Source organism: Sinocyclocheilus grahami, unplaced genomic scaffold (genome assembly GCF_001515645.1).
Source record: "Sinocyclocheilus grahami isolate Dianchi unplaced genomic scaffold, SAMN03320097.WGS_v1.1 scaffold418.1, whole genome shotgun sequence".
Classification (NCBI taxonomy): Eukaryota; Metazoa; Chordata; class Actinopteri; order Cypriniformes; family Cyprinidae; genus Sinocyclocheilus; species Sinocyclocheilus grahami.
The window spans coordinates 629,080-656,275 of NW_015505597.1; the positions used below are offsets into that span (position 1 = coordinate 629,080).

At 38.4% G+C, this 27,196-nt stretch overlaps 1 protein-coding gene across 1 annotated transcript in view; it reads left to right on the plus strand.

The window, feature by feature from the left end:
• The window catches only part of cobl (cordon-bleu WH2 repeat protein), a 120,963-nt gene extending 94,000 nt beyond the window's left edge, over nt 1-26,963 (plus strand). The window contains exons 10-17 of the mRNA XM_016232749.1: nt 2,372-2,569; nt 3,246-3,594; nt 14,662-14,935; nt 21,319-21,437; nt 22,332-24,130; nt 24,229-24,348; nt 25,120-25,386; nt 25,640-26,963. Of these exons, the coding sequence (XP_016088235.1) occupies nt 2,372-2,569; nt 3,246-3,594; nt 14,662-14,935; nt 21,319-21,437; nt 22,332-24,130; nt 24,229-24,348; nt 25,120-25,386; nt 25,640-25,723 (3,210 nt within the window). The 3' untranslated portion in view covers nt 25,724-26,963. The remainder of the gene's footprint in view (nt 1-2,371; nt 2,570-3,245; nt 3,595-14,661; nt 14,936-21,318; nt 21,438-22,331; nt 24,131-24,228; nt 24,349-25,119; nt 25,387-25,639) is intronic.
• The last annotated feature ends 233 nt before the right edge of the window (nt 26,964-27,196 follow it).

Sequence of the window (27,196 nt, forward strand, 5' to 3'; positions counted from 1 at the left end):
AACTGCAGCATTACATTTAGATCTGCTTCAAGTTCCATTAGATTACTTTTTATGTGAATTTTGTATCATTGAGCGTTATAAACAATCGCACACGTTTCTGTTGCGCTTATAAATGTAACCGCTAATCAGAAATCATAAAATATTTTTTTCCATATATAGCAATCAGTGGGAAACACCAACTGTTTGGTTATCAATATTCTTAAAAACATCTTAACATTTACAAATATTAACAAATAATGTTTAAGATTTACTAAAATATGATCGATTATTATGGATAGTATTATCAAAATTCAAATGTGTAATATATTTAATATTAAATTTGACTTAACTCAGCACAGGACTCTATGCAGGTGGCATCAACCCATCAATCGATTCAGAAGCGCATGGTCACCATTGTTGTGTTCACAGAAGCAGCATAAATTAAACTGCAACAATTGATTTCAAGTACCGGAACATGAATAATTACAAAAGGGAGGCATATGTTAAACAAATGCCATAACAGTCGATGTTGACCCATTTCCTTTGTCCTCAACATACAGAGTGGGAATATGTAATTTTGTTCAATGTTTTTCTCACCTCTGACCCACATTTAGGCATGCATGTACCCAGGAACATTCCTCCTAGGCTTGTTTATTTACAGCATGGCTTGTTTTTGATTTCATGGTTCATACATGAAATTGAGCGTCAGACTGGCTGCTAGTATCTCAACATGCCAAAGCAAGCTGATTCATGTACAGTACAGCACATTTTTCTTTAAACAGATAAACTGTACTGTTTGCAGCTATTTGATTCTTAAATTCTTGTCTGAATTTGCTTTTGTATGTCCTTGCCAACCTTTACCACTGTACAAAGCTGTATTAACCAATCAATACAATGCAAGCTGATACAGAAAAGGCAGAAAATGACCCCCCTTTAAAGGGACAGTGGCTCCTTTTTACTTTGATCTGTACTGTTTTGACTTTGAAAACGTACATACCACAAGGGTTTATTACATTAGTTTGTCCCCTCTGGCATATTTCTGAATTTCACAGAAATGTTATTACATCTGTGTGCTGCAGGGCTGTGATTCACCCTTAATGATGCAAATTTTCAGTAAATCAGTAAGCTGAGATGCCCTTGTGCTGTTGTCACACTGGGGAGTTATCACTGTTCAACTTTTATTCTACTATATGTAGTTCTCTGATCTAATATTGCATCCAAAGGAACTTAATTTTACAGCATTGTATAATATTGCTTGTTAATGGAAGTGGAAAGTAGTGCTTGTTCAAGGAAACATCACTGTTGCTATTGTCCATACTTATGGTTTGAGATTTTGTTAAGAAGTGGTGTGTTAATACTTTTCTCATTTACACTTTACACCTAATGGGAAATAGTTATGAAGAAAAGGGAGATATGTTTTAAAGTGCTCTCTTTGGGGAGAAACCAGTTTCCAAGTATAATCCACTAAAATAATTCAATAATTTATTGGCCCCCAAACTTTTGAACAGCAATGTATAATCCATTCCCAGACCACCAAAAATTTATTTTTCAGTGATCTGATCACAGTGTGCCCTGGTGTGTGTTTACACCTGGCTTGTAATATGGCCAAGTTTGATATGCTTACATTAAAAACATGTTAATGCCAGGTGTAAACATTACTAAACAGGGCAAATTAGTGTGAGAGCACAATTCCAAATTAAAGAACACAGACGCAACATCTCATTTCCATAATGACCAAGGCAATATACCAAGTGCAGTGCAAATTAGTGTAAGGATATGTTCAGATTCGGATAATGTGTTCTTCTGGCATTCCAAATAAATTAATATGTGTGGAAAAAATGCTCTCACTTCTACCACGCGTTCTCTGTTCTCGGTGGTGCCTCCTCCTAGCAACAACAATTGCAGCCATTTCAAGTGCAAAATAGTTTAAGACATGCTTTTTTGGGGCGTTAAATAATGGCACAAATACCAATAATTTGACAAGCACAAATGTTAGTAAATCGCATTGTGTTATTAATTTTAATACTCTCCTCCCATAAATTTTGCATCTGAAAGGGAAACTCCTACAAATGCATATTCAATAAAGTCTGGCGCAAAAATAACTGTCAACGCCTTTTCAGTGCTGATTCTTCACTGCGCGTCTTTAGTAAATCCTGACAGTACTATTTTTAACACCAAAAGACGGTTTGCGCTGGCGCAACCTGTTAGTAAATCTGGCCCATAGAGTGCTTTTACTCAAGTAAGCAATGCCCTTGCAATCATGCACATTATAGTAACCACATACCAGTAAAAAAACACTCAGTACTTAGTAACTGCATAGCAACAGCCCTGAACCACCCAGAAGTCCTGAATATTCAAACATTTACATTTGTCCTCTGTCTTTTCTCTATAGATAAACCTCAGCTCTCCATCCTCACACAACCATCTTAAGAAGCGGAAGGCTCCAGCACCTCCACCCACACCATCACCCGAACCAGTTATTTCCACTTCTGTGCCTACTGCATCTGTGCGGGCCCCCTGCGTCCCGGTGCCAGTTGAAAGGACGCTGCTGCCAGCTCCCAGAGCCTCAACTCCAGCCGATGATTCTGATCTGAGCAATAGTTTAAGACATGCTTTTTTGGGGCGTTAAATAATGGCACAAATACCAATAATTTGACAAGCACAAATGTTAGTAAATCGCATTGTGTTATTAATTTTAATACTCTCCTCCCATAAATTTTGCATCTGAAAGGGAAACTCCTACAAATGCATATTCAATAAAGTCTGGCGCAAAAATAACTGTCAACGCCTTTTCAGTGCTGATTCTTCACTGCGCGTCTTTAGTAAATCCTGACAGTACTATTTTTAACACCAAAAGACGGTTTGCGCTGGCGCAACCTGTTAGTAAATCTGGCCCATAGAGTGCTTTTACTCAAGTAAGCAATGCCCTTGCAATCATGCACATTATAGTAACCACATACCAGTAAAAAAACACTCAGTACTTAGTAACTGCATAGCAACAGCCCTGAACCACCCAGAAGTCCTGAATATTCAAACATTTACATTTGTCCTCTGTCTTTTCTCTATAGATAAACCTCAGCTCTCCATCCTCACACAACCATCTTAAGAAGCGGAAGGCTCCAGCACCTCCACCCACACCATCACCCGAACCAGTTATTTCCACTTCTGTGCCTACTGCATCTGTGCGGGCCCCCTGCGTCCCGGTGCCAGTTGAAAGGACGCTGCTGCCAGCTCCCAGAGCCTCAACTCCAGCCGATGATTCTGATCTGAGCCATAGTATTGAGGATTCAGAGCCGGCCAGGTCCATCTGTAGTAGCTCCAGCAGTGATGTAGCTGCAGGATCCAGCAGCAGTAGTCTAGCTGACGAACCTGTAACACATCAGGTTCATGTGATAGCTGCATACACCACATATACACCAGAACCTGAACCAGAACCAGAACCTCAACTTAAACCTGAACCTAAACCTGAACACAAGGAAGAAGCAGCTCCTCAGACTCCAAAAGAACCTCCTCAAGAACCAGGTCCAAGTTCAGAGGATCAAATGGCAGAAGACCCAGAGCTAGAGATGGAGCTAAAAATGGAAGAGATGGAGAATAACCGTAATAGTGGAATAGGTAATGTAACTTTATATTTTTGTAGCGAATCTATTAAATAATGATAATATTTTTTGTTATAAAATGCAGCACAGTAAACATAAACTAGCCACAGTATTAGCCATAACTTTTACAACATTGTTACAGCTCTTTATACTGGCAAATTTGCTGTGCTGTGCTGATTTGCTGGCATTTTGACAATGAGTTCCTGTTCAACACATGACCTGCAAAGGAAAAATAATGTTACATTGGCGCCAGAAGCTGTATGTCTAAAAGCTGAGTTTACATCAACCCACCATCTCTTTCGCTCACTCTCCCTCACTAAATCAGTTTAATATTGAATCTGGAGTGAGAGAGGGGAGACAACAGGTAAACAAGACCAGTATATCAAGTTTTCATTTTCAGTTCCAAGCCAACAGTAAGTTGCATAAAATACCACCCCTCTGCTAAAATGTTCTTGGTAATACACAGTGAACGGTTTCCTGTGTACAAATAAAGTGCAAAGTATACTTTGTTTTTTATGCATACACTAGGGTGAAAGAACAGTGTGTGTGCTGTACATGTTGGCATCAGCATATTGCGCACGTACTGTGTGGCAGCCCAGATTTTTCTAACCTTGTGTACTCTGCACACTCAGGTCACACGTGTGCATTCGTATCAAGTCATGTCACCTTAATTTTTATAGCGCTTTATACATCATGTTTTTATAGTGCTTTAAAGAGATTGTTACAAAGCAGCTTCACAGTATTTTTTTTGTGTGCACTAATAAGGTGTTCCACAAGTTGGCAAGACTGGCTCAAGCAGTTTTTTTACTGTTAAAAAACAAATGGAAGAGATGGAACAACAACAACAATCCAATTGAGACCACAACAACAATAGACGCCCGCGCTGACAAGCATGTGTGTGAGGGGGTTATGAAATACTCACAACTTATTTTATCAACATAACTTCTGGATAGCGCAGTTAGTCTGTACACATGCACTAAATGTACGCATAAAAACTTTTTACTTAAAATAAATTAAACATCAAATTAAAATAAATATTAAAAACCTTAAACTTATTTTATTTATGCAAGACGACGCTTGCAATTTTCCTTAAGTTTTTATTTTTTTATATTTTAATAAAAATAAAATATAAGAAATTTATAAAAATGACACAAACACAAAAAATACTAAAACTTTTGCTTTAAAATTAAAACATAAAACAGGAAATATAATAACAATAAATTAAAGGGGTCATATGATGCGATTTCAAGTTTTCCTTTCTCTTTGGAGTGTTACAAGCTGATTGTGCATAGATAAGATCCCTGAAGTTGCAAAGACTAAAGTCTCAAAACCAAAGAGATATTCTTTATCAAAGTTAAGACTCTGCCACACCCCTGTGTGCGTGTGTGTGTGTGCGAGCGAGAGAGCACGAGAGAGAGAGAGAGCGCGCGAGAGAGAGAGAGAGAGAGAGAGACACATCACAGTGGAGTCAGCTGTCTTAACCGTGGCTTGTGTACTGCAAACACATACCAGCTTCATCACTGTGTCTGTCACGCGACTCTGTTCCCCTTTCGGGCTCTGTCTTTACATTTATTTTGAAAGATGAAGCTCGCGATTATGGTAAGGGGCGTTACATTTCCGACGAGTGCTTGTGGTGTTCGGCCAATCACAATGCACTGGGTCAGCTGGCCAATCAGAGCAGACTGCGCTTGTCGGAAGGAGGGACTTTGTAGAAAACGAAGCGTCTGAGAGAGGCGGGGCATAGAGGACCTACAATAATGTACAGTATTTGAAAAATAATGTGTTTTTTGAACATTAAATCATGTCAACATATTCTGTTACACCAAATACACAAAATAATGATCTTTAAAAAAGCATCATATGACCCCTTTAAATTCAAAATTCCCGACATACTAATGAAAAACTGTTTCGAACAGGCAACTGTTGAACTGTTTTGATCAGTTTATCACTCACCGTTTTCACCTGTTATCTGCTCTTTCCAGAACAAAGAGAAGTTTATACAAAAGTATTATGGCTATTTGGAAAAAAAGAAACCTTTTCCTGAAACATCACCTTTAAAGTTATTGATTCCACCCTTAAATGTGCAATAGGTTATTGTCTTCAGAAAAAATTTCTGTTATGCTGGTTGAAAGTCTCTTCACATCCCGATAGCAAGCATTAAGTTAAGTGGTCTACATTTTTTATCTGTATTTATATATTCTGTGGAAGGTGTAGGACCACGAAATGTTGGTTCAATTTAATTTGCCTACCTACCTGCCTGATTACAATCTATATGAATTTACTGTTAAAGGGGTTATATGACGTTGCTAAAAAGAACATTATTTTGTGTATTCGGTGTAATGCAATGTGTTTATGCAGTTTAAGGTTCAAAAAAGACATTATTTTCCACATACTGTACATTATTGTTGCTCTTCTATGCCCCGCCTTTCTGAAACGCGTCGATTTTTACAAAGCTCATCGGTCTGAAAAGCGAGGTGTGTGCTGATTGGCCAGCTATCACATTGTGATAATCACAATCGTGTTGTGATTGGCCGAATGCCTCAAGCGTGTGACGGAAATGTTATGCCCCTTACCATACTGTGATGCCATGTCCCGGCGCGACGAGACAAAAACATTAAAACCCATTACAAACGAGGCATTCGTTGCGTCCAGTGGGGACATAATTACTGATTATAATGACTTATACTGTCTTTTTACGCGTTGTGTTGCATCGCGCCGCATAAAACATAAAACCATGTTTGCATTTGTGATCAGAGAAATGACAAACAATAAGCCCTACTCTACACTGCCCAAAACTCGTGTTTGAATCATCAGTGGCAAATCCTTTAAATATGAAAACGTACTTACAGACTGTGAGTCAGAACAGCCGGCATTGTAGTCTACTCTCCCAGGATCAGGAAACAGTCCTCCATAAAATGCGCTGCACACATCTGAATATTTGGGTTGAACTGTTCTGGAACAGTGTTGTAAATACAACGTCCTCTTTTGGAAGGCCAAACAAAGTAGTTTCGCTTTCACAACGAAACACACAGCGTCACACATAGCGGGCTTGAGTGAGGAACGGCCGGTGGGCTTGAGTGACGACCCCGGGCTGAACTCTGCATCGTCCACAGTGAAAGCCGATCCGGCGATCCACAGTGCGAAGTTGATGTATTTCCTCAGCGACCAGCACGGATCAGCTCTAGGCATGACGAAGTGGATATTGTCCTCTTTTGGAAGGCCAAAGAAAGTAGTTTCGCTTTCACAACGAAACACAAAGCGCCTTCACGGCGGCGGCAACAACAATACTACAGCGAGAATAACAGTTACGCCTTCTTTCTTTGCGTGAACATTTGGGTGGCATTATGCAAATCTTCCCACATCATGACGTAGACATGTGGGGGCGTGTTAGAACGAGCCGTTTTAGGTAGGCGTGGTTGACTCTTAACTTTTATAAAGAATATCTCTTTGGATTTGAGACTTTAGTCTTTGCAACTTTACAGATCTTCTTTATGCACCAAGAGCTTGTAACACTCCAAAGAGAAAGGAAAAATTTAAATCGCATCATATGACCCCTTTAATCTTTTGTTTGGGATCATAGTCCTAACGGTGATCTTTCTACAAAGTCATTCTTCTGTTTAACAACACGTCCACTCGCATATGACGAAAGCAAGCTACAATATGATGCGGTCACTGCCATACTTTACTGTTTGCTGTGTGGCCAGTGATCAACTATATGTCCTCTTCTTCCTGTTTGCACATAGACTATTGAGCACTTACCCTTATGCAACACAGGGGCTCAATGCTTAAGCAAACAGCATGTTTTCGTTTTTATTTTTCTTAGGAATATTTAGGGGAATTACAGTTTTGATTCTGCATAGTTTTCTGAGGAACTGCAGGAAATGTCGTTTGAATATTGTAAAAGTAGTACTGGAAAGAGGTCCTGGTTTAATGTCTTTGTTTTCAGCCCAAAACTAACCCACAGTTTATTTATTCATTGAAGTGTTTGGTTATTAGCCCAGTATTATAATTAGGTGGGTTAGTCAAGCGGGTGAAAAAAGATTCAGGGAGTTTTTCCTTGACTGGAGCTGAATGTTCTTGGACTAAAAAATGCTGTATCTTAGAAACAGACAGGCAATATGTAACAATAGAATAAGAGTGTGCAACTTCTAAAGAGCCACATATATAAAGATTTCTTCCTGCAACCAATCATACTCATTGTATTATGAACATACACAGGTGTTAACCATCACTTGCTAGAAAAAACAAGAGGAAGCCCATTGCATGAGGTGTCCCAGGTGTCCTCCACCTCTTTCCCTTCTTTTAAGGAGGACTCCCAAGATGCCTTATACAATTGCATACAGACCATCCCTCAGTGTAGGTCTCATAATTTCAACATCAACTTCAAAGCTCTCCAGATAATCCATGCCTCTTTATGTCTGGTGTTATATATATATATTAAAGGGGTAGTTCTCCCAAAAATAAAAATTCTGTTATTAATTACTCACCCTCATGTCGTTCCAAACCCGCAAGACCTTTGTAAACAACGTATCCGCATACATACGTTGCATACGTATGTGATACTCTCCAAAATGGCACTATAGGGTGAGATGGAGACGACGAATTGTTTAATAAAGTCATTATTTTTGTTTTCTTTGCGCACAAAAAGTATTCTCGTAGCTTCGTAAAATTATGGTTGAACCACTGATGTCACATGGATTATTTTAACAATGTCCTTGCTACGTTTCTGAGCCTTGATCATGTTAGGATCCTTGCTGTCTGTGGGAGGGTCAGAGAGCTCTCAGAATTCATAAAAAATATCTTAATTTGTGTTCCGAAGATGAACAACGGTCTTACAGGTTTAAAACGACATGAGGGGGAGTAATTAATGACAGAATTTTCATTTTTGGGTGAACTATCCCTTTAAGTTCTTCTGCTCCAGATCTGCCGCCTGAATGTAGTCCCATACTTTTTTTTCCCTTTTAGCTTGGTTCCTCCTTTCGATTTTTAAGCTTCTCAATCTGTGTTTATGTTTAAAGATATCCCTGTCCTCAGAAGTTCTCAACTATGTGTGTGTCTGCACATAGTAATTCTGCAAAGACTGATCTGTGACTCATTTCCCATAAGTTCATGGTTCAAACTGTCCTCGCTATGACAGATTCAGAAGAAAAGACTCATTCCAACACATATCATTTCCCGTTTTCTCTGCCTCTCTTTGATGAGAAACTGATGTGATGGCAAACCACTTCATCCAGCTTGTGTTGTAAGAAGCCATATTAAAAAGGTTGGACTTCTGTTTGGATACAAATTAGTCATTCACTGGATAGGGTTGCCATGTTTTTACAAATATTTGGCATAGCTAAATCATTTGGCATGCTTTTCTGCTGAGTTCTACTGACACACTGGCGGTTGATGGGCTCTCTGTTGCCAACACTTGGTGTTACATTCTCTTCAGTACTTTCTTAGATGAAGAAAAGCAAAAATACATAGTGGACCTGTTAATGCAGAAGTCTCAGAAGTCAGAAATTAATTCCAGTTACATAAGGAAGACCTCACACTGATACAAGAAAGTGAAAGGTGGAATCTATCTATCTATCTATCATTTGTTATATCACTTTTGACAACACTGACAAATCTGACATGTGGCTATACCATAGCATGTAATTAAAAATCGTATTAAATATTATTGTGTAGCCATTTGCTTTTTATATTAAATAATATGCTTGGCATATCACATAGTGTAAACACAAAATCCAGTGCATTAACACATTCTAGAAATGTTTTAACAAAATAGTGCTGACATTCTCCTGAATTTAATGGAAAAATAGCGTGGCAGTTCATGTCAGTTAATGCAGCAATTGTTTTGTGTTCAATGTTGACTAAAACCTGTTGTGTATTTGTAGCATTCCTTTAGCCAAGAATCACACTCCAGCTAAAAAATATTGTCACTCCTATGTGATCCCATTTAGAATCCATTGAATTTTCTGGAATGTCAACCACATTCATATAAAATCTGCATAATGTGCACAGAATTGACCTGAACTACTGGCTTTTAGTTAATCTCAGTGACATCTCAGCTCTTTTGTAAAAAAGAAGTACACGTTAGCACACTGAAAGCGTAATATACTTTAAAAGAAATGCAAAATCAGTACGTTTTTAGACAATTTACTGAATGTTATTTGCAATTAAATTAAATTGTATTATAGTTTACATTTGCATTAAATGCAGTTAGCTGAACATTAGAGTGCTTTTTGTCCCACTTATAGGACTTAAGTACATCTTTATATATATATGAAGAGTTTGGTTCCAAAACGCGATAAACGCCATTTAAAAAAAAAAAAGTGAGTTTCCGCCAAAATCAGTATTGTATCTGGTTGGTATTGAAAAATCTTTAATTTTACGCAAAATGCGATATCCGCTGAGTTATTCTGTTATGTTTTCTCCCTTTTTTTCCAAACCGCGACAAACGCCGCCAAAAAGAATTAAACGGGTCATCGTGTTAATGCTATAAATTAATTACAACAATAAAAGAAAATTTCATCATGAACATACATGAACAACAATATCACATTAAACCACAGAAATTCCAAAATGACTTTTCTCTTACATTCAACTTCCAAAAGTGCATTCATCTGTGACATGTTACATTCATTTAGTTGACTAGTGCTATACGCTGTATTAACAAAAACATGAATGGCATAAATAAAAACACTTACACTGACAAGTTACGCAATATCGCGTTCATATTCGAATGCGACTCATCTGAGATTATGAACGCGATATTGCAGTGATCTATGGCTCTGTTTATTAAATGACGCTCCATCTGAAAGCATGTGATGGAGATTTACTACTGATCACAGAACCGGCTTTACTGACGAGATGCGCATGACAATCACATGCCATATGTGGATCCACTTACTATGTTGTGTATTTTCAACAGTTTCAATATGAAAAATATATGATATATATGATCACAAAGTACAAAATAGATGAGGAAAACTAGGATGCCGGGTGTATTTAAAGCGCCGCCATTACTGTCTAGAGTGCGTGGAAGGGTGCGCTGTGATTGGTTGTTACTGTTTATAGTGCGTGGAATGGTGCGCTGTGATTGGTTGAGCGGATATATCGCATTCTGCAGAAAAGGGAGACTGGTGTTTGTCGCGGTTTGGAAAAAAAGGGAGAAAACATGACAAAATTTAAAATTTACTTTTCAATACCGACCAGATACAATACTGTTTTTGGCGGAAACTCAATTTTTTTCAAAAATGGCATTTATCGCGTTTTGGAACCAAACTCATACTTATATAAATAAATATGTCTGCTTGAAAGAATGAAGAATATGGTAAACAAGTTGCTAAAAAGAATGCATAATTAGTCTATATAACCATTGGCATTGGTTCTTTATGAGAAGTGGTTTTATTTAATTTTAACATAAAGGCATGTTGTGTCACCGCAGTTAAATTGGTGTCTATCATGATAAAACCTTAATATCAAACCTACAGTATATAATGAGTTTGGACATTTTAGAGAAATGCTTAATAAATGCACTGTAACTAAACCCATTAGATTTTAGCCGACTAAATTTACTGTAGATTTAGTCGACTACAATCTTATGATATTTAGTCGACTAAAACTAAAAACAATTCAGATGACTAAAATATGACTAAAACTAAATGGCATTTTAGTCAAAAGACTATGACTAAAACTAAATCAAAATTTGCTGTCAAAATTAACACTGCTTTAGTATGTTAGTCAGCACATTAAAAGGTCTTTCTTTAGAACACAACACAAGATTATAAAACATGGGTTTAATGTACATTAAAGTAAAACTTTTAATTGGCATTATATCAAAGCACGCTTTTTAAAATGCTGGATCTGTTGACGTGGTTTAGTAGTAATTGTCAGACAATAATGTCTCAATAAATAGGTTAATGTTGGCATCCATGTTTCTGTTTTATAGCAAGTTCAAAATGTTGTGGTTACTACTTTGCCAGTCATTGCAATTTTTGGAGTAACTCAAAATGATAATTTAGCTGATTCACTCCTATATATAAATGTGGTCGCCACTCCTAAACGATGTACGTGTTCTATGTGTGTATGGTCTTTTTTTCTTGTGTATGTATCTGTTTATGTATGGGAGTGGATTGTGCACACATCTGAGGTTTGACTATTATCATTTTATAAAAGTAATACACCTCCCATGGCTTAATGTTACAATGATTTTAAAACAATTACACACTAAATATTGCATTAAATCAAGCAATATTTGCTTTTCCCTCTCTCTTTTTCCTCTACAGTCTATTGCTGTGCACCTGTCTCCCTGCGCTCTGGACGCCGGTGAACTGACGTCCATCCTTTCTCCACCTTTTCCTCCTTTTATTCACCTTCCTCTGCTTGATGGGTTTCTATTCACTTGCTTCTGTCTTCCACACTGTTCTCGTTGCTCTCGCTATGCTCAGTTTCCTAAAGCTTAAAGCAAGCCAATAACTTTTTTATTTCTATGTAAATATACACCGTTTTCTTTTGCATTTGATTAGCTTGAGAAGTCAGATGAAGGAATGGAACCATACAGCATGGTCAGAGTTACGTAGGCATCAGTCCTGGAGCGCTGCTCTTTATTTACATTTGTTTAAGGAGCTTAAACTGGTGTTTGGAAATGGTTTGAGGGATATTAAAGCATGTGATGTAATGTTCACAAGTCAATGACAGTTTCCAAACCTCATGCGCACAGGTTTTGTTTTAAGCTGTTGCATGCTGGTTTCTCCAGAAGGGAAAAGTATGTGCTGTTTTGTTTAAGACATTACATATACCACCATGTTTATAATTGTATTTATAGGTAGGAAAACCACAGATTTATGAAGGGAAACAAGAACACAATTAAGAAAGAATGTCTTTGTTTACACTCAGCTTTTAATTAGCATGAATGAAGTGCTAAATGCTGTTTTAATGATTGTATTTGCCCCCAAGAGCAAGCAAAACTTTTTCAGATTTTGTGCATTTTATGTTTGTCTTCAAGGGTCTGTGTGACTTATTCTTATTAAATGATTTGAGATGTGTCTGCCCTTCTAGGGTTTTTTTTTTTTTAATTCAGGTTACAATTAGCATCTCTTGTGATTTCAGCTGTGAGGTGATTACATTACACTTGCAGTAGAGGATGTTATCCCATTTCAGACAGGATTATTTAGGAGGTTTATAGCATTACATGATGCATGCTATGCATCATCTGTGAAGATTAATAGGGAGCTGCCTTAACTCAACAATAAGAGTAATTCTTTAAGATTTTTAAGATTTGTTTTTTTTAACAGTGCGAGTCCTCACTGCTTGACATTACATAACTACAGTTTATAATAAGCCACTACTTTACCACTATGTGCTATTAATGTCTTAGGAATTTTTAATAAAGTGCTACTTATGGCTCCTGTTGCAAGAATGCATCCAATGTCAGATTGTGCTGGAAATAAACCAAAGATTGAGTTCAGAGGAACACTACTATTGTGCAATGATTTGTCACCTGGGAAGATCTACTTGTGTGGTTTGCCACAAAGTAAGGTGGTTTGTTTCATTTTGCATGTTGGTCTGTTGATGAGATCTTTGCATGGGTGTGTATGTAATCATGATGTCAACAATATCAGACTTAGTAGTGTGGCTCTGATTTCAGGAAAATGTCTCATTTTTGGATGTGACACTGTTTGTTTACTCATGACACAAAATGTCATGTGCCACTAATCGATAGTGAGTGTGTGCATGCATGCACATAAACTCTCTCTGTGGTTGTAGCTGGCATATACATGAGCTCTGCTGGGAAAGGGTTGGGAAACAGCTTGTGAGTCACAATGAATCCAGGAACAGGCCTCTCGTCAACTTAACTACCAAACCTGAACACACACACATTCACTCACAACACACCCAGAGTTCATCCCGAGGTTCCTCCATTAAATCCTCCTTCATCACTTCTGTCTGAATTGAATAACCTGAAAAGGGCAGTTGCATTTATTGTAATAGCAGATGATTATGTGAGAGATTTTAGGGTTTAGAGAATGAGAGAGAAAGGCATGATGGAACAGCAGAAAAAGAGAGCAGTTTGAAGAATAGGCACAGGCTGTTACTCAAGAACAAAGTGAGTTATGTTTGTCTTTAATTCATGACCCTCATTCCATTTGATCTTATTCACCATCTCATTTTTTCATATACAAGAAACACAAAAATACAGATCAGATTTGTTTAGGCCTAAAAAGAGCAGATTTTGGCTTTGTGTTTGTCTTTCCAAAACTTTTAGGTGCTAAGTGGTTCTCCCCTAGATATAATTTGAGATCCTTCAAGGATGTTTTTTTCTCTCTCCCTGGGCTCATAAGTGAGGTTTTTAAGAGCCATTTGCAATCATTTCTTAAAGCCATGGCATACTGTGCAACATCAGCTGTGTTTTTTCATAAGGCTGTACGAAACAAATTGTAGACATTACTTGGGTCCCAATCATCCCATTGACAGCTTGTAGGAGCATTTAATTGGCTGATGGTAACACTCCTAGAGATCAGAGAGTTTGCCTTTTAACAAGAGAAATCTTTCACAATCCTTAAAATCTATTTCAGGGGTCCAAAATTGTATAATGACACCATAACAGTAGGTTTTTTTTTAGAAGTAACAAATCAAACACTGGACTGCAGCATGATTGCAATAATTTTGATAATAAATAGTGATTGACTGTCTGGAATATTTTGTGTGTGTCTGTAGCTTTATCATCTTTTTCCTTTTATCCTTTTCTTTCCACATGCTTGCTTTAACAGAGTATGTGTACCGGCACGTATTGCACTAATTCTGTTATTTTGGTTCTGGTGAATTGATGAAGCATGTTGTGTAATTGACCCAATCTAAAATGCTGACCCATTATAGCAGGATTCCTCAAATCTGGCCCTGGAGGGCCACTGCCCTGCAGAGCTTACCTCAAACCATGATCAAACTCACCTGCCTGTAAATTTCTAGTATCTCTGAATTGATTAGCTTGCACAGGTGTCTTAAATCTGCAGGGCAGAGCCCCTCAAGGACTGGATTTTTAGTTATTCTGCATTTTATGGCATAAATTACATTGACATTTTATCTTTATTTTCAGCCTGGCTGCATTCAGCACATGAGTCTGTGTCAGAGAAGATGGCAGAACAGGAAGTGGAAACAGCATCTGTCGCCAGCAGTGAGAGTTTTGCAGACCAGGGCTACGCAGCATCAGAGGGCATGGCTGAGGAGTCCGTCCCAGTCTCTCCCTCCAAAAGGATGCAATCTGTGTCACCCATGTCTTTAAACAGTAGCTCAGCTCTGCCTGGTAACCAGTCCAAAGACTCTTCCAGTGACAGTGATGAGGGTTGTGCAACCTGGGGCTCCAGACAAAGGTATGCACATGTACACATGTTTACTAACACATGTCACACTAACATGAATGTTCAACACAAAAATTTGGTTTTATTTTGAATTTTCACTCACTAGATTGCACTTTGGCCGCTCTAGTATACCGAATATACCACAACATTCATTGTGTATCTGACCTCCCTCAATGTCTTCAGGGGTGTGCTGAAACACTTCCTCCCACAACTGAGGGGCTAACATGTATTGGTCAGCATGGATAAAACTATGGTAGTTTCTTACATCAATTACCAGGGTGGGCTGTGTTCGCGCCACGTTTTCAGGGAGGCACAGCAGATTCTGCTTTGAGCAAAAATCAAATTGGTCTCCCTGAGGGCATTTTATATTCTGGGGCATGAAAACTTGGGAGCAGACATCCTTTCGAGGCAGGTGCTGAGGGAATGACGATCCCACCCACAGGTCATGAAGTGAAGAGTGAGGAGGTAGCGGATGTGAATTTACTTGCCTCTGAGGAGTAAACAAACTGTCCCCTCTGGCTCCATTGGAGCTGGACACCATGGTACAGACATGGCAGAGGCTTCGTCTGTATGTCTTTCCTCCGATAGCTCTGCTCCCGGGAATTCTAGGGAGGACTTGCCAAGACTGAGCCTACATATTATTAGTGGCTTCATTCTGGCCAGCCCGAGTCTGTTTCTCAGATCTAGTGTCTCTCCTGGACAGCACTCTTTGGGAGATTGCTGTCCAGAGAGACTTTTCTGTCACAAGTGCTGGGGTCAATCTGGAAGCGTGCCGGAGATCTGGAAGCATTGAGTCTGGTCCCTGAGGGGAACCAGCTTATAGATTCCGGTTTCTCAACTGAGGTTGTTGAGATAATTCTGAGTTCCAGAGCTCCAGACCTATATATCCAGCACGGATGGATCTCTAACCGCTGCAATAGCAAAAAAAACCCTTGATATTTTAAGAACAATTACAGAAGAATAAAATAAAGCATATTTCGTTACCTTTTGAAACTTAAAAGGGTTCAATTTGAGCAGATGATTTTACCATCGCTGTCATCGTCAGAGCGCACTTCCACAGTATATTCAACATCTGCCTCACATTCACAATCTCAACCTATTCTCAAAACTATCATTTTCAATTACTTCATATTCAATATTTTGATCACTGGCAGCTTATTCATCACATCCAGCATCAAATGGCAGTGACATTTATATTTTATTGCGTATAGTAATTGCTCTGCAGTAAAGTATGGTGGCCGGGAAGTGCTAAACAAATCACAATTCTGAAAACAAAATAACAAATTACAAATGCAAATGCAAGTCTAAAGAACAAAATAACAATTCAGAAAACACAACAACAATTCAGAAAACATTATAACAAGTCTGAAAACACAACGACAAATCCGAAAACAAATGAACAAGTCAGAAAGCACAACGACAATTCAGACAAACCGGAAAAGGTAGGTATAGTTTGAGACAGCGCCATTGGTTTGGGATTACTCACCGCTGACTGGACGAGATATCTGTCAATCAACATATACAGGGAAGAACCAGCCAAAGAACAGCAGAGTCGTGGTTGAAAGTTCGAAGATGGTATTAAAGTAGCTCAGTTTAAATGTATTGTATGAATTGCCTTTACTATGGAATAAAAAATGTGGGGTGTCTATTTACATTTAGTTAAAAGGGGCTGTACTTCATCAGCTCCAGTGGCGTAGATAGGTAAGTGCATGTCGGTGGCTTTTTGACGCGATCGACCCGGGTTCGATCCCACCTTTTGCCGAACTTTTTTTTCCTCCCTTTTCAAATCTCGTATTAGCAATGGATTCTATTTACACTAAGTGAAAATAGCAGTATTTTTAGCAATATGCTATTTACACTAAGTGCAAATACCTATTTACACTGTTAAAATAGCAGGATTTCTACTATCAAGTTTACTACTTGTTGCAAATAGTGGCAATTATCTGCACTTCAGTATTGTAGTACATTATAAAACAGTATGCAATAATAACGTATTGAGTGTATATTATAATTTGAATTTTAATTATTAAATGGATGCCACCTTATTGGTACAATAAAGCCCTCCATACACCTAACCCTACCCGATACTTTATTTTCAACTTTTTGATTATTTCCTCAATTTTTATTGAAAATAAATGCCTTTACGATGTGATACGAGATTTGTAAAGGGAGCAAAAAAAAGTTTGGCAAAAGGTGGGATCGAACCCGGGTCAATCACGTCAAAAAGCCAACAACATTCACTTATCTATCTGCGCCACTGGAGCTCATGTTTTACAGCCAATTTTTTATTCCATAATTCATACAATACATTTAAACTGTCTATTTTAATACCATCTCCGAGCTTTCTACCACGACTCTGCTGTCCTTCGGCTGGTTCTTCCGGTATAAGTTGATTGACAGATATCTCGTCCAGTCAGCGGTAAGTAATCCCAAACCAATGGCGCTGTCTCAAACTATACCTACCTCTTCTGGTTTGTCTGATTTGTCGTTGTGTTTTCTGACTTGTTCATTTGTTTTCGGATTTGTCATTGTGTTTTCTGACTTGTTATAATGTTTTCTGAATTGTTATTGTGCTTTCTGAATTGTTATTTAGTTTTTTAGACTTGCATTTGCGTTTGTAATTTGTTATTTTGTTTTCAGAATTGTGATTTGTTTAGCACTTCTCGGCCACCGTAGTAAAGCCATTCAAACCACTTAAATTTTTGCTGATGATATTCATTTGTTTTATGCCTGCGGTAATTATGAGCGAAACGTCAGGTCATCATTGTTTATCAAACCGTGCTACCTTGAGGAAAAAAGATGCATTGCACATTGAGTCATCAGATATGTAAATATAGTTGCGCAGGAAAAAATACTTACACATTTACATACCTCTGGTCTCTAGCGACCCTATACACTTTTTACAAATAATTAATCAGAAAACAGGCATTCTTTTATATTTTACTATTTTGTTCTTGTTATGTTGTTTATAATTAATAGATTGAGGAATACTAAGAAAGTTGATGTCTAACTTAAAAAAATGAAGGAGGGAGAGGGTAGAGAATGATGTCCCGGGTCGCTAAAGACACGAGGTATGCATTTAAGGGTTAAAAGAGTAGGACATCTGGGTTACACTTTACTTGAAGGGGTGTGCATAAGACTGACATGACACCTTCATAATCATGACATGACACCTACATAATCAAGACATGACACATGTCATGGATATGAAGGTTTTTTATGCATGTTTATGACAACTGTCATTAAGTGTCATTCGTTCAGTTATGTAATTTTTAATGCAAAGATGACATTGTTTGAGATGTCTTTGTTATGGGCTATGGTTAGTAGCAAGGGTAGGGGTAGGGTTAGGTCAAATAATGTCATATTTGCATTAAAAATTACATAACTGAGCGAATGACACTTAATGACAGTTGTCATAAACATGCATAAAACCTCCTTCATATTCATGACATGTGTCATGTCATGATTATGAAGGTGTCATGTCAGTCTTATGCACACCCCTTCAAATAAAGTGTTACCGAGATCTGCAGACCCTGTCAGTAGCCTTCTCCTGCATAGACTTTGCTCCTGGAATGGTCAAAGCTATTTTGCACCCCAGATTGGACTACATTCCTTAGGTGTCTTTTGAGACCAACCAGCCGGTCATCCTACAACCATTCTTTCCTTCGCCTCATGAATCTCCAGAGCAAGAAATGCTCCACCTTTTATGCCCAGTCCGTGCCCTTAGGATCTACGTCCACTGCGGAACTAGATGTTACCATAGCGTTAATGGCATGACACAGCGTTGAGTTCCACTAGAAAGAAAATGTCTCAGGTTTAGGGTTGGGTATCGATTGGGTTTTTTACAATACCAGTGCCAAATCGATACTTTTAAAACGGTACCGGTGCATAAACGGTGCCTGAACCGATACTTTAAAAAAAGAGCCACAAAAAAACCAATGGATAACATAAAAGAACATTAAAAATATTGAAAATAGATATACATAGCATTCACATGCTCCTCGGATGCTCTCATTTCCAGAGTTGTGCTTCCCTTACTCTAAGGCTAATAAATGTATTTCACGATCTGGGTCATTATTTAATACAAAACAATAGTTAATACAAAACCACACATAATGTTTCTACTGTATCTCTGTCAATCACTCTGAGTGCTGAGTGACTGAGTGCTGCCTGTCACTGTCTTTAAACAGTTCTGTGAATGACTGTATGCCACATGCACTGTAATTTTCTAATGAAAATAGCAACATGATCGTTTTATAAAGTATGTGTTCATATGTGTTAAGGGCTAGATTTTCGCTGGAGGAAACGGCTGTGGTGAGGGGTGAACGCAGCGAAAACTTTACAGTAGATGGGAAACCGATTGCTCCCTCGTGACCTTTTGTACACTGTATTTATGACAAAGAACTGCACAGATACAGATATTATAACAATCTATCGATAAACACACACCTTGTGTCCTCTGTTTCTGTTTGAGTCCGCTCGCGCTGCACCGCCGCGGTCTGCGGATTGAAGAGCGTGCTGAAAGACGGGGAGGAGACGAAGTCTGCTGCCGTTTTCATATGAAATTTAAAGGGGACTGACTCTGAGGCGATCATGAATTTGTGTAAAGTTTATGGAGCTAATCGCTATAGCCCCGCTAAAAATGGCCTAGCGACACCCATGCTTCTTACTTCCATTTCGGAGAACCAGGACAAATATTTAAATCGATCGCTCAGGCATTTAAGTGGCACCGAAATGAGGCACCGAAATCTGTTCTGATTCGGTTCTAGTACATACCGGTTACACAGGTACCATATTGGCACCGGGTTTCGGTACCCAACCCTACTCAGGTTACATATAGATTATGGGGATTCCGTGACATAGGTGCCCTTTTATTGTCTCACTGATGCAAAGCATTTTGAAGTGTTCTTGTGCATTAAGACCAAAAATGTGTATTAAAGGGGTGATCAATCAGCTATTTTCGAAGGCTTGATTGTTTTTTATGGGGTGCACTGTAACATGTTCATGCTTCGTTTTTAAAAAATAACAATTTTTTCACATATTTACCTTTACTCTACCACAGTTTCTGTTCTCCTAAAAAGTTCTGTTGACTTCCTGGTTATATGAAGCCCCTCCCTTAGAAATTCGCAATGGGCTCAGATTGGTTAGCTAGCCCAGTGTGTTGTGATTCGCTAACCACCTAGTGCACGTTGTCCGGATATGTCACGCCACTTACCATTACGGGTAGTTGCATGTGCATCATCGCATCACCCCATTTGTTGCGTGTTCACAGGGGCAGGGTTTATGTAAATTTTAGGGTTTGTTATGTCACAAAAGCATAGTCCCTACTCCCTCCCAACTGTTTGTTGTTACAATTTCAGATATTTTATATTTAAACAACATCAGTCGTTTAATATTTACTATAATGTGTAAATACTACTCTGATCTACCCCACATTGTTTGAACTCCATAAGATCAATACGTTTATTAGACTTTTATTTCTCTGTTGGACAGGAATCAAAAACTCTTCCAGGCAGAGTGGAGACAGAGCTGAGGATTTATCGCTCTCATTCTCTCTGTTTACCAGCATCAATTAATTCCCACAGTTCAGCCAGTCTCACGTTCATCCATTTACAGTCAGCCGGTGTACCTCCAGGGCTGACTGAGGAGTCTGGCTTTTTAAAACTTTGCTTTATGGAACTGAAAGTGCTGACTGCTATCCAGATGTATGTGTGCGAAGTCTCCGCCAAAGCCTGAAGCCTCACCTCCAGCTCCTCATTCTGGCTCTGTCTCCACTATAGGACTCTATACTGTCTTTTCATGCTTTTCCTTTTTCCAGGAAGGGCTAATAGTTTTTCCACTCAGTCATTTTTAAAAGCAGCCTTTTCCAAAGGTGTTAAAATACAAATTTTCTAAGCTTGTGTTCTCATAACATCAACTCACCCAATCATTTTGCAATGTCTGGTGCATGTATTTAATTAATGGGAGGGTTTTTGCCATATGCAAAGAGAATTCAGAGGGCAAGTCCAGAAAAAAAGTTAAGAAATGACAGGTGGAATCCTTATTGTTGATAAATACAACTCTAAACCTCAAAGAGTACAGGACAAAGAGCACACAGGAGTTCCTCTCCTGATCTAACACTGTAGATCCTGTACTGTAATGTCATACAAACATGTTATTTTTCTCCATTTGATATTGGACCCTGACTTCAATCTTGTATGTGAGACTGTGTTGCTACACTGATGGCACACATAAATCCAATAATTAGACAACAATGCTATTTCTGTTATTCTTATGTTGTAGTATTACTGTGAGAGAAATTATATACTAGGGACAGCTTTACTAAAGTTGGTCACTTTCTTTTACTTGCTTGTTACAAATACACAACCAACTGAGATGATTTATTGATTTTACAGTAGCGGAAATATTCAGCGAGGACATCAGTCAATCAAGAGACAAAATGGATATGAAGAAGACCCAGAGATTACTGCTCAGATTCAGCTTACCCTGGCCGATCTAGATGGAAATCTCGCAGGTAAATTACTCTTAAATGAAGTTATTGATGAAGTTTTAACCACTTAGCTGTGCTTTCTCATGAATACTTTAAAGGGTCATGATACCTTTAGTTTTGTTAGCTCACTGTACATTACACTAATACACACGTCCTGTGATGTATAAGGCACGTATCATGTGACACATTTATATAAGCAGTTTGATGGGTTTGATCAAGTCTAAAGACCAGTTACGCTTACAGTGTGGATGAATTACATTTGTGTCAGACTCTGTATATGAAAGAGAATTTATGAAATGCAGAAACTTACAAATCAGAAACAAACACTTTCGATCCATAACACGTCTCTCAATTACTATGTGATTGTACGGTTTAAAGCAGGGGTGCCCAAACTCGGTCCTGGAGGGCCAGTGACCTGCAGAGGTTAGCTCCAACCCCAATTAGACACACCTGAACCAGTTAATCAAGCTCGTTCTAGGCATACTAGAAACTTCCTGGCAGGTGTGTTGAGGCAAGTTGGAGCTAGACTCTGCAGGACATCGGCCCTCCAGGACCGAGTTTGGGCACCCCTGGTTTAAAGTGTCTGCTATAGGAAATCAACATGTGCTGTAGTGAATAATTATGACAAAGATGAGTCATCAATGTACTATAGGTATAAGAAAATGTCACATCCTGTGAACAACTCAAATGAACGGGTGCCAAATTTGTATTCTATTATCAACACACATAATTCTGTTCAAATTAATTTTAATGTTTCATGACCCTTTACAAATCTTTTACCAGTTATTCAACTTGCAAATTTCCAGGAAGTAATTTAAGTAAACATGTTTCCTGGCAGCTTAACTATCATACCATGAACAACGTTTGAAGCCCTATGACTAACTTACTCCATAATTGTTTTTTTTTTCTGCCTATTAGACATTAATCACTCAGAAGGAACATCTGTGTTTGTGGATGATGAAATACCTGTGTCCATTGTTGACATGGACATTCCAGTGACAACCATTGATGAAGTTCTTGATAATGACCGGTGCAGCTCGAGTGAGTGCGAAGCAGCATTGTTACACAGCTCTCAAAACATCATCAGCCAATTGTGTGCACCAAGTGAAGCTATCGAAAACAAAAACAACAATGCCTGCGGGACAGAAGAGAAACAGTCTGTCCCCGAAAGAAGTCCATCCCCAGACATAAAGAAGCAGTCACAAGAGACTACACTCACAGTTATTGAGAAAACCATGAATCCATCTCCAACCAATGAGAAGCCATCACAAGATACTAAGCTTGTGGAACAAAAGCGGGACAATATGGAACAGAAAGCAGTCTTTAACTCTGAGACTAAGAGTAAAGTTGTAACTGAAGAATTGAAAAGTCAGAAAGACAAAGTATCACGGAAGTCCCAAAATTTAGTGCGTCCTGCTGTTCAAAGCGTTCAAAAGGTTCCTGACGAGAGACTGACGATGGCACCTATGGTTCAGAGGTTCAGTACAGAGACTGCTTATGAAGAAAGGACACCTATTACCAGAGTCCCAACAACTCAGGGTAAGATCACCCAGAGTTCCTTCTCTCGCTTTGGAATGAAAACCTTCACAGTCATCCCTCCCAAACCGACTGTGTCTCAGACCAAGCCTACAGGCTCTCTAGTCATAGGTGCCATTAAGATTGATGAACAGGGCAACATGGTTGCTCAGAGACAAATTTCCACTGGCCCAAAGAAAAATAGCAATCCCAGTGTTGAAGCTAGTACAGAAACATCCCCATTGGACAAAGCCAAAGCATTCTGGAGCACTGCAGAGAAGCAAGACCAATCAACTACGATCAACCAGGGACCCATAATAAACAATAGAGATACTGATGTGTTCAAACCCTCGATTGTGTCTGGAGTCTCTAAACTTTCAGTAGAAACACCTCCTGAAGAAATACACAAAGAGTTCATTATATTGGAAAGGAAGCCCATATCTGTAGTAGCAAGTAAGCCTTCATTCCCAGAGCCAGCAGAAAATCCCTCTTTAACAGCTGAAAGGCGAGATTTCTCTTTTCTTATACCCTCCAGAAGAACCTCCAGCCAATACTTAGCTTCTGCCATTGCTAAAAACAATAGCATTCCCAACACTAAAACAGATATCAAGCAGGCGCCATCAGAGTCCATTGTTGGTGTTCAAAAACCTGTAAATCAACAGTTTAATAGTGAGGTTAGACTTACAAACATACACAAACCTGCTACTGCTTTCAAACCCCCTGAAAATTCAGTGCCTTCTTTTGGACACCCTAAACACCTGCAAAGTTACTACCTCAGTCACGTTGCAGAAAAGCCAGCAAGTTCTGAGAGAATAAGCAGTGTTGAAAAAGGCACTCTGCATGGGGAAGACAGAACCAAATCTCTGGACTCGCATCCCTTAAATAACCAAATCCAGCCCTCTACACATATGTCTGCTCACATTAAACCCATGGAATCTTCCTCTGAAGAAGCCACATCAATCAATAAGTTCCCAGACACCTCTGCCAGACAGACGCCAACAGACACCACACGTCCACCACTTACAAAGAAGCCAGAGTTACACAAATCTGAGATTCCATCTGAACCAAACCAGGGTAAATTGTTTGGACAGGTTAAGAAGTTCAAGCCTGTTATTTTTAAACCTGTACAGAAGGAAACTTCTATCCATAGCTCGCTAATGGAGGCCATACAGTCTGGAGAGGGCATTGAACGGCTCAGAAAGGTAAACTGTGAATCACAGCATGAAAGTAAATGTATCAGGTTTTTGGAATATCTGTATGCATTAAAGCTGTCTAATGTCTTGCTTTTCACATTGTTTAGGTGTCTGACTTGTCTACTAAGAGCACAGTTAGAGAGCTGTCTAACAATGATGCAGACAATGAGCATTCAGCGCTTCTTTCAGCATTAAGAGCTCCGAGCAACTCTGCGAGACTGAAGAAGGTAAGCTAAATATTAGTGACACTCAAGGTGTGGTAGGGTTGAAAAGGGGCAGAACATTTCCGGAAGCTTTCCAAAAGTTTCAGAAAACTGCAAAAAGTTTTTTTAAAAGTCCTGAAAAGTTTCCTAAAATTCTGTAAAGTTTACAGAAATTGACTAGATATTTTCTGCCCCTTTTCAACCCTAAGGTGTGGTCATATTAGTGAAATTTTGTGGGCAAAAAAAGATCCATTGTCAATAGTCAATGCAGGGAATTTGCATAATCTTGAACCTGATTCTTATTGAAATAATTGAGTTATCAGGGTTTTTTTGTTTGTTTTTTTGCACAGCAACAGTAAGTGTGAGTGATTAACAATGTGACACGTTTACACTAAGACTTACAGTTACCTTTGCACTGTGAGATTCTGCAGGCAAAAAAGGATAGGCTGGATGTTAAGTGCAAGCAGGTCTTTTTTTATGTAGCACTCTATATTCTTGAACAGTGCCATTATAAAGAAGTGGCTGAGTAGTACTAGTCACTGCTTGAATGCCTCATTCATGCTAAGTGAATGGCCACAGAAATGTCACTGGCAAGTCAACCAACTTCTATTGGTCAGTGCTGCAAATTCACATGTCATAGTGCATCAAACTTTAACCAATTGTTTTGGAAAACTGTTAAAAAGAATGTTGTTTGTTCATTAAAAAAAAAAAAAAAGAAACCAAAAAAAATCATTCACATGCAGCCTAGTTGTGATTAAGTTAACTATAAATGCCACGTCATTGTTGTACTTCTAGACCATATCAGGAGCAGCTAAGGAGTTGGAGCAGCTCAGGAAGCTTGAGGAAGACAGAAATGTCCAGAGAGATGATATCTCACCTCCTCCCACTTCTTCTCCTGCTTTTGTGCCACCCCCACCTCCAGCCTTTGGTCCTCCCCCACCTCCACCTTTAGCTCCATTCAAGCCCCCTCTAGTGCTGCCTGCTGGAGGAAACCCAGAGGCGGCCCGAGAGGCTCTTCTGGAGGCCATTCGCTCAGGCTCTGGGGCTCAACGACTGAGGAAGGTAAGAGGCTCAGTACAGCTCTAGCTTGTGTCAAAGAATCCTTATGGGGGGAAAAAATAGATTTTAGATACATTTACTACTACTACAAAAAAACTGCAGCTTAATGATTTTTTTTTTTTTATTATTCATTTCTGTGACAGTTGGTAATACCAAAGACAGTAACACCAAATACCATCATACAGATTGCATTTAAAATATTTATTTCTTGAATGAAAGACAAAAACATTACAACTTAAGACTTTCAATTACACAGGTCCCTGTCACACAGACAAGACGGCAAGTGAATGGAAGACTTGGAACCATCCAGGCAACATCACCGCTTTCTTATGGACACTAGAAACCTTCACTGGATCACCGTTTGGGTTTACCCATCGCCAAATCTGGTGTTTAAGCATTTGTGCTAATGCTGTTGCAGATAATGCTAACACAATATTCACAGCCTTCTTTATTTATAGTGATATGCTGCTTCACATCAGTGCCAATACTAATTTGCCTAGTTTCAGGCATTTTATGTCCTACTGACATTCTAATGATGGCATTGAAGTTATTTGCTAATGCTGCTTTGAGGTGTTTTTTTTTTTCAGATGTCTGCCTGACTTCTATATCTCTATCAGTATTATACCTGAATATATTATGCAGGTATTTGCTGTTGCATCACAGTATAGGTGGTGGGCTGCAATTGAATCCACCTGCCAATCACAGCAGTCTGTTTTTTGATTTTTTTCTTTTTTAAAGGAACACTAAGTGGTAAAATGGAAAACACTGATTTTTATTTAATCATTATTATAAAGGTGTTTCTCTAAATGTTTTGTTATTTTCCAAATATATACATATTGATAATTAGATCACAAACTATTTTCATTAGAAAAGTGGACTAGAAAAGTATGTATCGACAAAGAACCCTTCTTGACACTCTTTGAAGCATTGTGCAGTAGATACAGATGCTGTATATTTGACCAACACTAATGCACTTTCTCTAAGACTAATTATTTTGAAAACTCTTACAGATTATTTTGAAAGCCTTATAGATACTGTATGATTGGACATAATGTAATCAATTCCTTTTTATCAGTCTGCTGAATAACTGTGATCTAGAGCTGTCATGGTAATTCAGCTTTAATTTATTCCATTGGGAAAATCATACACTACTATAATTAGAATAAATTGTTTAATATATTTACACAAGTTGTAAATGTATTTATGTTGTTGCAATTTAGCATTAGAGACTATATGACTGTATGATTGTACAGTGGTAATCTTATTGAATAAATTACTTATTCAATAAGTCAACAGGTGAATATTTTGTAAAAAATATATCTGACACTAATATAGCAAGTTTCAAATCTGACACTAAAGCATTAGTGTAAGGAAAATATTTTTAAATAATGCTTTTGTAATGTTTTTATTTTGAATGCAGCACAAACTGAATCAAACTTGTAAATCAATTAAACAATATTTTACAGTCTTTCCGTTTACATTGCTTGCAGAGTTATTTTGAGAAATGACAAATTGTATGCATACACAAAAGAAATGGCTGCAGGACTTTTTACAATTTTATAAACAGATTAATAATGTTGTCTGGATCTCATGTTATTGTTTTAGTCTGGTCTGCTTCGGCTTAGGTCTACCTGACTTGAGGCTGAGGGAAGCAAAAACTGTCAGGTTTGGATCAGTCTTTCATGGTCTTGTTAGGGATTCAACTTAATACCCACACAGACCTCTATCAAAAGCCATACATAAAGTAACAGTTATGAGGTTTCTGTATACCGTAACAGTTATGAGGTTACTGTATACCAAAGGTACAGACTTC